Here is a 12,214-nt window from a genome sequence, read left to right on the forward strand (position 1 = left end):
TTAACGCTAAAAGGTTCAACTCGGTCTATTTTATAGAAGTAGATTACTCCATAAAAATCATTTCAGAGTACTTTCTATGAAAGCAGATGGGTTCTAATCAAATCCAGCTACATTCAGTTAATTATTTCAGCCCCAACTGTCAGTCACATTAGGTCTGAGGACAGAGGATCATTTCTTCTTGTCCATGAGACCCAAGTGTAATACATCTATATTTTGTCGTTTCAAATTAAAACGTAAATAATAGCAATGTAATCTTGTGCAGAGCCATTTTTCTGACAGTGAGCATCTGTCACTGTTAAGATGTGCAGAGCGCAGCCAGTTCCTACAAGGGACACACCAGGGGAGTTGTTCGCCTTCCTTCAACACAAATCATCATCCAGCTAATTAACTTTGAACTGAAAGGTGGCCAAATGACTGAGCGGATGCAATAAAATATATTCTGTGACCCATATTATATTTATATGGGGAAGAGATGCAGTTCTTTAATCAGTTTGATGGAATCTGTGTATTCCCTTGTCACTTTGGTCAAAACTACCCAGTATGATGGAATACTGCAAAGTCAACAATTAAACAATGCTGGTCCAGGAGGAATGAATGCTGCAAGTCAATGACTCAATGCAACCTGCTGGACAAGCTGAAGAAAATGGACAGGCGAATGGCCATTTTTTTGTAAAGAGCCTTTAGACAATATGCTGTGAATTGGCACTAGACATAAACTGAATTTGGTAAAGAAGGAGCAAATATCCTGAAATTTAAATCTAGCTCAATGGTGTTATTTAGATTGAAAGTTGCATATGTAATGGTGGGTCATTATGGGTTCTTCCCATTTGAAATAATATATTTAAAATGAACCACATTCATGAGCTGTATATGAAATATATTTTCCAATGTATTTTAAAGGTCTTAATTTATTACTCAATGAAATAATTAAATTTGGGAATCTAATTAAAATTTGAATCGCACTTATGGTAAAACTTCACATAAAAATATAAATATTTCTTGAAATTATTTTTTCTTACTGAAGTAAATTATGAAATAATTTAGTGTTTTGTGATGACATTGACTAAAAACCCTAACATCCTGCACAGAAACTCGCCTGCAGACCAGTCAGCTATTCTGTAGTATATTTTGCCACACTGAGTGACTTTAAATGGGACAGATATTATAAATTCACAAAGTTATGTAGCTCATAACCGGCTAAGGAGATATAAAAAAGTTGCAAAAGACTTAAATTAAAGAAAGTTTATAGAGTTATTATTTTCTTAAGATAAAATGGAATAACAGTTTTATACAGTTTTATAGAAAATAATCACATGCAAAAACTCCATTTTAGGATTTTTAAAATCCATTTAATTGTGGAACTTGTGGCTTTCCGTTCTTACTAAGTGATCCAAATGGTTCATATTTTAGATTTCTGCTTGCGCAACATGTTTAGATTTGAACAACAAATACCATCATGGGCCTAAACCTCTAGCAGTCCAGGTTCACCCGGGCCAATCAGAGAACAGAAGGATGACGTCAATTTTCTGCACCGTTTTAGAATTTGCCTGTGGTTTAGAAAATGGATGGGAGGATGGATGGAGTTGTCTCATTTAGATCAGCTCTTTCTTCACAGTGGAGGATGGTTGGTTGCAGCACAGGGAACTTCCAATAAGCTTCATAGTGTCGAACTATGAAGCTTACTGGAATGCATGATGTATTCATTGCATACGTCATGGACAAATGTTAGCAATTTGGTCAAATTTAAAACTCAAATTTAAATTTGGTCAGTTTTAAATTTGGTCAAATTTAGAACACAGTCCACAGAAGGAAGCAATCGATTCTCAACAGCCAGACCATCTGGAGGAAGCAAAGCTTAGAACAAGGAGTTTGTTTTACCAGGCTGCCTTAGGATGTTTCTAATTGTCAAAGTGTTGGAGGCTGGCTGGCTCAGAGTGGAGTGACTGGCTTTTGACTTAAAAGTCAAAAGATAAATCTTTACTTATATTCTTTTGACTTTGAGAAATCAAAGGAGTGAAATTGGGTTAGACACAAAGACAGTTAAGCAGCAGCTTCTCATCAAAGTCTTGACATTTTTGTCTGTTGCGTGTCCTCTCCACATGCGCCTCTGTCCCGGCTGGCGACACCAGTATCGATGTGAGTAATGTTGTCCCTCATTAATTTATCAGTTTAACAGAGTTGGGGAGGGGAGGGGCTGCAGGGGGCTCGGTAGGGGGAGATAATGGCTTCCATTTGGCCAAGGTCAACAGTCAACACATTCCTCAGTCGTTCAAATACATCCACACATTAACTTGTGTCCATCAATACCACCAAACACACACACACACATACAGGAAAATATAGTTGGTGTGTTTCAGTTGCCTTGTTCTGTCTAATCTCCACATAATTTCAGGATCTGATTGTTTCTCATCATTTTCACTTCAGTCAGTTCTGTTTTATTTTCTTACTCTGCTCCGTCACTGAGCTCCATATCTAAACAAGCAATAAATAAATTACATTATTTTACTTTTTTAATACACTGCCATTCATAGAAACATGGCAACAAACTGCTCTCCCAAATACACACTGGAGGAGAACATTTGGTACAAGATGACAGCTTTCATTATCAGGGAGGATAAAAAGGAAATGTTGATAAATGTCTCATTAAAACACTCCAGCTCACTGAGATCTGATTTTTAATTCATCTGATTATCTTTCAGTTCCAAGTCCTCCTCATTAAACATGTTGAGTGTTCCATATGAACAAGTAAAGACATTACTGTCCGTTTTCTGATTACAGTTAGTGTTCTCATAGGGAAACATTGACAGTCAGATTTCACCTCGCCCTGACTGACAATACTCCTCACTCATTCATTACCTCTTCAAACATTCCATTGAGATGTATGTGTGTGAATTAGTCATTAGACTCTAATCACCTTGTATTTGTCCTTTATTTGGTGCTTGAATTGACCAAACAAGGAAGACTGGCTCTGCTTAAACCCATCAGCTTCAGATAAAAGCTGCCTTCTTTTTTATCATGTTAGAAAACAAACCTCTGTGATCACTCCTGATTTCTTTATCAATACCCTTTGTGTTTGTGTGTGCGTGTCTGTGTTTGTGTGTGTGTGTGTGTGTGTGTGTGTGTGGGAGTGCGTGCATTTGTTTCATGTGTGTGTGTGTATGGCTGCTGAACATTTCACCTACCAACTGTGTGTCCTTTCCTTCGAATGTTGACTTTACTCTGCACAATTTGTGAACCATTACACAATACAGAAGCTGAGATCAATGAATGTTCTGTTGACTGTAGAATAGTCCTGCATGTGGAGGCCATTGAACCTCAGTAATGTCACCCAAACAAGCCGATTACTGGATATGCATCACATTATCACACAGAGTCACAGGTCTGGTTTGCATTTACAGAATTTTGGGGATTATTTTGAGATCTGCTCATTTTTTTTATTCCTGTGAAAATGTCCTGCATGTGAACAACCTGGGTCTGTGTTGCATGTCTATCAGCTCCCTCTGTTCCTGCTTCTCTGAAGGTTCACTCAATCATTAACCTAATCTACTCACTGAAAAAGTCCCACTCATACTGTTTGCATGGCAGCTTGATAAGCTATTTGAAGTTGGATGTGGTGATGGGACAACAATCGACATGTGGACCGAATGGCTCGCTAATCTGTGGCTGTCTTTATTTCAACATCTGGGGACAAAGAGAAGCAGCTCAGTGAAGAACGGTGATTAGGTTTAAATTAAAAGATGGAAGTGTGTGTGTGTGTGTGTGTTCTGGTGATATCATAATTACTGAGACAGGAGCAATGGAATCTTTTCTATGATCAACAGTGCAACATGAACATAGAGCAAAAAGACAAAACAAAAACTGAAACAAAGTCAGTTTACTAAAATCTGTACAAATAAATCTTCTTTGAACTCTGCACAGATTTTGCACATCATTGAGTTAAACATCCAATTTGATTAAAAATATGATTCAAAGTAGTTTTCATACAAATACATTTGTGCACCTTTGTCAGCTAAAACTATGTAAACAGCAGGATTAATATCCAAGTTATCAAATTAAGAGAATATATACATTGGTATTTTTCCTTTGTTAATATATTTTATAATTTAAATGTAGATTATTATTTATTTATTTATTATTATTTATTAGTACTATTTATATATTTGAAGATCATAAACTGTAAAAATCCACTCATACAGCTAACGGTAAATTAAAAATGGATTTTTCTTCAGTTTTGTCCTGAATAACAAAAATGACATTTATGTTAAATGTAAGCTAACATGTTTTTATTCAGGTCAGAAAACAGACTCTTAAACATGACTCCAAAAGTACATTGTAAGCTTCACTGATTATTCATTTGTATACCACAATCTTAACATGAACAATAAAAGATAGAGGGAAATACCATATATTTACAGTGATTGTTAGTAGTCACTACTAATGCAACCCAAAAACTATTATACATCATATACAAGAGGTAAACACAGAGCCGATGTCCGTGAATCAGAGCTGCAGAAAGCAGCATTAGCCATGGCTGGAGATAACGCAATACAAGGTTCAGTCCCAAAACTGAAAACATTTCCAAGTCCAGGTTGAGTCTTTTATTTGAACTTATTTCTGCATCCCTACTTCCCAGGAAGGCACAAAGCTAGTTTTAGAAACAGAGTTCATGGTGCAGCAAGAATGCTGAGAGGCCGTCTGCACAATTATGGGTTTAGTGTTAACTCACTGTTACTTTCTATATCCAGTTCCTGGTCTGAATCATCGGACACATCAGAGTCCAGCTCTGTGGGGGACTGCACAGACCCAGAGTGCACACGGTGACCCCCCGAGGTCAGGAGTGGGGTCGGGCCTGTCTGCCGGTGCTCCATGCTCTGGATCCCCACCTGCTCCGTCAATTTATCCGACTTACAGTTCCTCCCGAGCGCGCTGTCGTCCTCCACCTCCCGCTTACCGCCCTGGGGATTTTCCTGCCACAGATAGGAAGATGGATTTAAAGCCAACACAGTTTCTACTGACTTTACCTGGCAGCTCTTTGTTTAAAAAAAAAAAAAAAAAAAAAGAGCTCTTCACCTGTTTTAATCTTCTCCACTTGGCTCGTCGGTTTTGAAACCACGTCTTCACCTGAAACACAAAAACAATCGGATGTTCTTTGCCTGTCATGTCACAAAGTTTTATTTGTCACATTCTCAGAATTAAACAACAAAAAAAGCCAATAAAATGTTTAACACTTCAAAAACAAAGTTGACAGATTATAATGTGATTAAAATTTGTGCTATTTAAAAATTATATCAAATAATAAAGCATAACAATATCGATAAAAAAAATAATAATCGCTATACAATTTAAACACAAGGTAGTTCTTAGCTTAAAAACAATAGAATAGAAAGTAGCCCGTATGATCGCTGATCATTCTTAGCTGTCTCTTCACTGCCTGTTTCCACTAGACACAAATTCATTTATTTTAAAAACGGCCAAAGAATTATTAGAAAATATAATTGCTTTTCTATCGCTATGAACGGCAGCAGACTTCTGTCCTCACTTTACCAATCATAATAAATGCGTAAGTTTCTTAATTTTGAAGTTGTTGCTGGTTTTATCGACAGGTGGACATTGAACGTGTACATGCTGGGGTTTTTTTATTGTTTTTTTTTTTTTTTTTTGTCTGTTTTGTTTTTGTTTTTTTGATATAAAATCGGCAAAAAGTAGATATTTTAGAAGAATGATGCTCACGTAGGCTCACTGTGGGTCAGTATGAAGAGCAAGCCTGTGCTGCCCTGAAGACTCTGAACTTTCACTTAATTACTATTTTACTTACTAATAATTTTTAGATTAGAAAAGCCCATACGCCATAAGCACCAGGATACATGCATGGGACTACTGCTCTGTTCGGTTTGTCTGCTACCATGTATTTGTGCCTATATAATAATAATAATAATAATAATAATAATAATAATAATAATAATAATAATAATAATAATAATAATAATAATAATAATAATTAATAATAATAATTTCATATTGATTCATACGCTTGGTTTGGTCGGGATGATTAGAAAAGCGCTTCAAGTCAGTCAAACACTGAAACCTGAAATAAAATAAAGAACATTTATTAATTATAGTGTTGTGAAAAATTGGGAACGGGAAATGCAAAAATGATACATGGGATAGATTCATTCAATGGTTAAAATAAAGACGAGTTGAAAAATGACAAATTAAAATTCAACTCAAAATAAATTACTTGGCCGAAAGTTGTGTCATTTATTTATTTATTTATTTATTTATTTATTTATTTATTTATTTATTTATTTATTTATTTATTTATTTATTTATTTATTTTTTAAATCGATTTTTTAGGACAATCCTCCCCGCTCGTCAGGCGGAGGATTCTCCTGCAGCTCATCAGACTTGATGCTTTTATTTACTGAGGTTAACCTGCAGCTGAGAGCCTCGGTTATACTGCTGTCATGAGAAAACCTGTACGAATAAAGATCAAATAATAATAATAAACTAACTTTTAAAATAGTTGAATTTAACTAAACATAAAGCATGAGACTGAACGATAACAGTCCAGGAGGACATGCTCATCCAGCCCCGACACAACCAGAGATTTGTGAACCGCTATTCAGTCGGTCCTCTCGCATTAAGAAATGACTTTAAAAGTAAACAGTAATTGTTTTAAATAGTGTTAAAAAAATACATTCACAGTTAGTAATCCCAAAACTATTCATACCCATATGGAAAATTTGGACTTATAATCGTCTTTTGTTTTTAGCGCCAGTGAAAACCAGCGGAGCCGCAGCGGGTCGGGTTGCTGTTTGTCCCGGTCAGAAACAAAACAGGGAGAAATAATTGTTAATAAAAACAAATAAAATATTATTTTCAAATCGAATACGAAGCTAAAGTTTATGGATAAAGCGACATATAATTAATATCGATATATATATATATATATATATATAGTATTATTATATATATAATGTTATTATTATTATTATTATTATTATTATTATTATTATTATTATTATTATTATTATTATTATTATTATTATTATTATTATTATTATTGCAGCCAGACAGAGCTCCCGTCTTCCCGGAGGAAAAAGGCTGAGATGAAACAAGGTTCGGTCGGTTCCGGGCGGGTTCGGCCTCCTCACCTGTCTCTCGCTGAGCTGCAGCATCTTGGCCAGACGCTTCCTCTCCGGAGGGGACAGGTATTTCTGCGTCTCGAACTTCTTCTCCAGTTCGACGGTCTGGTCGTTGGAGAACCGGACCTGACCTCCCTTTCTCTTGTGTAGGGGCCGCTGGATAAACGGGCTCCACAGCAGGGGCTTCCCTTCATACACACACACAAACACACACCTGCATTATCAGCTGTGTTCTGTTCGGTGTCCCGGCCCAGTCAGACGGTTCTAGCTTTAGTTTTGCTGCTGCTGCTGCTGCTGGATGTTAGATGTTTCACAGGAAAACAACAATTCAACCATACAGACAAAAAGCAGAGCAAACTAAAACGCATTATTGAAATGAAAATATAAAGAAATAAACACACAACAAACTAAGCTCCACATGGGATTATTAGAATTTTTAATTGCATCCTGGATTATACAGGAAGCCCATATTAGGAAAGCAATACATGGAGCTTCAGCAGAGAAAAAGGCCGCATAGATGTGCGGAATCAGCGCAGTTTCCTCCCAGTAATGGTGTGGAACAAACAACAGCAGCAAGCTGCCTGCTGCATGCTGTCTTTTCAGGAAGGTCGTGACAGAGTGAAAACTATGGCCAAATATCCGCTACATGTGCTTCCTGCTTTCTGCTGTGATTACAGACGAGGAGGGCAGCTATCCACTGAGCAGGCGCCTGCTCTCACTCACACTATGATGCCATGTGCAGCTCTTCATGCAACCTGCGGCATTTTCACCCTCTTATGACCAGAATGATGGTCTAAGGCTGTGGAAGGGCCAATAAAGGTGTTAGTGGCCTGATATTCAAGACAAGCTCAACTCTAGTATCCTGCAATTATGGCCTGGCTTCAATTATGATTAGTTTATATGGCAAAACAAGCAAACAAACAAAAGGACGAACGCACGTCACATCCTGTCAGTGGATGGTGAGGAATTAGTCGTGTTGATTGTTTGTGAAGGTTTTAGTTAAGTGATAAACTGTTTGAATAATCATTAAGAAACCAAAAACAGACGTTTTGGACTCACATCTGTTCAGATTTCAGCATCAAATCGACGCTCAGGTGGTTTTCAGTTTAATCATCACAAAACTGGAGAAATGTGAAACACAGAGACCAGAATCAGTCCCACTGAAGGCTGAAATAAACTCCGCTGAACAATTACAAACAAACTGCATTTTTATAATGATTTGCAAACTTTTCCATATTTTTTTTTTTATTACAAGTAAAATAAAGTATAAATTATGTACATTTTGTTGCAGTTTTTGCATGAACCCGTTTGACTTCAAAGCGGCTCTTGTTTTTATATAATTATAGACCTCCATTAAAATAACCAGATTATTGCAGAATTCCAACAGAGTGATCTGGATTCTCTTTTAGAGGTGATCAGTTTATGATGCGACTCACAGCCTGGAACCCGGAGGCTCTTCTTGTTCCATCTCTGCTGTGGGGGTCCCACCGGGCACGGGCCCGGGGTCCCCCCACCCAACCCCCTCCTCTCTCTCTCTCTCTCTCTCTCTCTCTGCCTCGCCGCCTGCCATGAAGAAAGTCAGCCACATCCTCGCAGGGCCCGGCAGAGGAAGTGCAACAATATGTGAAAAACGGATCCCGGGCTATCAGAGGCCGAGTGTTTCCTGAATATGTCTGTATTGAGGATGTCGATAAAATAATCAGCAGCGTGCAGCGGCCTCCCGAGGAAGCGGCTGGCCGGGGTGAGACAGGAAAACATTTAACAGCTTCTGAAAGCAGATTTACTCCTATCGACAGGCTCACAGCTTCCGCTATGAACGGAAAAAGGCCCGGCTCGCTCACTAACTCCAAATCACTATACTTCAGAGGACCGTCCATACTCATTATCAATCATATCTAATTTAGGTTGAACTCAGCCGAGTCCAACTAGGCCTGTTTGATATTATACCAATCATCACGTCTCCAGACGTCAGCTCCTCATGATAGAGGAGATTCTTCTGATCTTCCAGAACAATGGGCCCCCGGAGAACAAGTCAAGGTCGGCCACTCAGGGCCCCCAGCGCAACCCCAGCGTGCTGAATGGATATGCCTGAAGCTATTGTGGCCCTAAATGTCTGTCACAATAACAGCGTGACTCATGTGTGCGTGATCAGCCATCATGCGGAGAAGCTCTTTGGGAAAACTGTGCAAACGTCTCCAGCTGTTTGTGGTCCTGTGTACAGTGTGTGTGTGTGTGTGTGTGTGTGTGTGTGTGTGTGTGTGTGTGTGTGTGTGTGTGTGTGTGTGTGTGTGTGTGTGTGTGTGTGTGTGTGTGTGTGTGGGTGTGTGTGTGTGTGTGTGTTTTTGCGAACATGCAACTGGAGAAGATCTGAAGTTCGATATGCACCACCAAGCGTGATACTCATGCAAAAACGGTTTCGTTGGCACTGAAACGAAGTTTGTTAACGCAGAAAAGCGCCTGGGCTGAGTCAGTGTTACAGTCATAGAGGCCGGGCATATTTAGAATTGATCAATAATAGACCTGATTGTTGGGAAATGATGATAATGTTTACTCAGACACCCAGATATGTTTTCACACAAAAAATGGGAATACAAACCAATGTAACTGTCAATGGAAACCCGAAAACATTGTTTTGCTCAGTAACAGTAACAATGGGACTTGATGATGAAGTGGAAGAATCCACCCTGAGTCTCGGAACAAAGTTTACGCACAAGAAAAGAAACCAGCTGTCAGTTAAACAACTGTCAGAATGGAGAAAGTGAAAACTGATCTCTGCTCACCGAGGGGGTCCTGTCGGAGCAGCGCCTGTGCGTACTCCCCCATGGAGCGGTGCTGCTGCTGGTGGAACGGGTAGATGGAGCCGCCGAAGGCTCCGACGGGGCCGTACGTCGCTGTCAGCGCGGCGTGGGACAGCACCGGGTGGATCGGCGTGGGCTCGTAAATCGGTGTCCGGTAGGGAGAAATCAGACTGGTGAAGGAGGAGTTCGCTGACGGGAGTGTCGGTGTGGGGATCACCGGAGTGGAGCAGGAGGAGGAGGAGGAAGATGAAGATGAAGAGATGGCGGCCGAACCAGTCCTTCCCAGGATGTCCTCGATGTAGAAGGGGGTCGGATGAGCCGGCTGGATGGGGGTCGGTGCGTAAAGCGGGACGCTCATGGTGTGTACCGCTGCGGACGCGCTGCGTCTCTCCGTCTCTTCCAGCATAAATCTAACACCTTCCTCCCGTCTTCAGTCCAGAGCCTTCTGTAACTCCCAGCTCTGACGCTGAGCTCACTTTTCCCCACTTCCACTAACCAAGAGGGTCCCCGGGCTGCGCAGGGGCCGTTACAGTGTTTTGGTGCCCATCAGATCGGACTGCTGGCCAGCTGACACTCGATCCAACCGCTGGGTCTGTTATCTGACTGCACGCGCAGAAGGGAGGAGATAAATGGACGGCCGACTTCCTGCAGGTGGCTGGTGGCCGTTTCTGATTGGCTTTGTCTGAGACCCAAACTCGCCCCGCAGTGAGGGGAGATTATTGTTTCTTTTTCTGCTTTTCAGGAGAATCTCAGACCTGAAAGCCCAAATATCAGCTGGATGAGTTGAATACTGAGAATATAGTTCACTGTGTTTACATCGCTTCAGCAGCTCAGTTTGTCCTGTAGTGTAATGACACACAGCTGCAGGGCCCCCTTTAAACATTCAGCTACAGACCAGAAGAAACTGTTTTTAAAGGTTAGCCTTAAACTGATAGGCAACAAAATAAGTACAAATTTAAATGACTTAATTTGGCATCTTTTATAGAAGATGAATACAAAAGAAAGAGTTAATAGATCCAACGAGTTTTTAAATCAAAACTTTTTAATTATGGTTCCCATTTTTATGTTATTAAGATATTGAAAATAGTTTTAGATTATATTATATTATTATCAGAAGAACTTTTTCTTTTAGTTGCTCTGTTATCCACCAGAAGCTTCATTTCAGTGTCAAAATGTAACCTGGATTAATTTTTTATTGACTATTTTCCTAATCAAAAACCTTTTCTGATACAAACACCTTTAATTGCAAGTGATTTAGGATTTAGTCTTAACTTCTACGAAGGTTCTGGATTACAAATCAGTCAATCATGTTTATTTGTACAGCGCATTTCAGCAGCAAAGCAATTCAAAGTGCTTTACATCATAAACACAAAATACAAAGTCATCAGATTCAGCACATACAATGATCTGTTGTCCTACTAGCTGTTAGCCTGGCGTGGCTCCAGGTTTATCTGCTCTGTGTGTTAAAAGGCTGTCGGTCTTTCCACTGATGTGTTAAATCACTGGTAAACTTAGCTGACTGTTAATTCAGTCCAATTCAGTTTATTTATATAACGCCAGTTCACAACAAATGTTGTCTAAAGGCACTTTACAAAAAATTAAATAATAATTTAATTTCAATCATACATACATTCTAATTAATTCAGTACAGTCATTAATTATTCAAATTAGTTAAAAAAAATTCTATCTAAGGAAGCCCAGCAGCAGATTGCATACAGACACTGACTTGCAGCATTCACTTCGTGGTAATAATCGCTTACATTGTGTCATTGACTTTATTCTAAAAGTCTGCTACAGATTATCCAACTTTATGAAGTCACATTTTAAAATATTCTAATATCAATTTGATCAAATATAAAATTCAAGAAGTACACAGGAGCAGGGGATGTTCTACAAGTGTCTGTCCTGTGTTCGTCCATCACATTGTGGTTCAGCTCATCCACCATGCAGGCCAGGCCAGACTGCAGCAAACAATCAGCTCTACAAATAGGTTCATACAGGCCAATCTTCATCAAGGATTTTTAAAGGTGTAGGATCAGGAAAAGGTCAGATAACATCTCTGCAGACCCCACATATCAAGGACACAAACTGTTGGAACTTCCCCCTTCAGGAGTTTGTAAAAACTAGCTGCCAAAAAAATAGTTTCTACCCCATACGGGTCAGGCTGCGTCCTGATGAACGCTGAACAGCAAAATAAAAGTCAAACTCCTTCTTTGTGTGCACAAACTTGGCGAGTAAAACTGATTCTGATCCAGTAGCAATCTGTATTTC

General features: G+C 39.3%; 1 protein-coding gene across 1 annotated transcript; it reads right to left on the reverse strand.

Annotated features, from left to right (window-relative positions):
- Positions 1–3,859: 3,859 nt before the first annotated feature.
- On the reverse strand, positions 3,860–10,710 carry hhex (hematopoietically expressed homeobox). Its single transcript, XM_044102847.1, has 4 exons — positions 9,926–10,710; positions 7,155–7,333; positions 5,071–5,121; positions 3,860–4,967 (listed from the first exon to the last, which is right to left on the reverse strand). Exons 1-4 carry the CDS (start codon positions 10,347–10,349, stop codon positions 4,704–4,706), a joined length of 918 nt encoding a protein of 305 aa, XP_043958782.1. The 5' UTR covers positions 10,350–10,710; the 3' UTR covers positions 3,860–4,703.
- Positions 10,711–12,214: the final 1,504 nt, after the last annotated feature.

Source organism: Gambusia affinis, linkage group LG20, assembly GCF_019740435.1.
Source record: "Gambusia affinis linkage group LG20, SWU_Gaff_1.0, whole genome shotgun sequence".
NCBI lineage: Eukaryota > Metazoa > Chordata > Actinopteri > Cyprinodontiformes > Poeciliidae > Gambusia > Gambusia affinis.

What these genes read in the sequence shown, in the direction of transcription:
- hhex (XM_044102847.1), bottom strand. Translation starts at nt 10,349, where the DNA reads ATGCTGGAAGAGACGGAGAGACGCAGCGCGTCCGCAGCGGTACACACC. An exon ending in GCTCCGACAGGACCCCCTCG is followed by an intron (nt 7,334 to 9,925) that starts GTGAGCAGAGAT and finishes GTGTGTATGAAG; the next exon opens with GGAAGCCCCTGCTGTGGAGC. An exon ending in TGCAGCTCAGCGAGAGACAG is followed by an intron (nt 5,122 to 7,154) that starts GTGAGGAGGCCG and finishes TTTGTGTTTCAG; the next exon opens with GTGAAGACGTGGTTTCAAAA.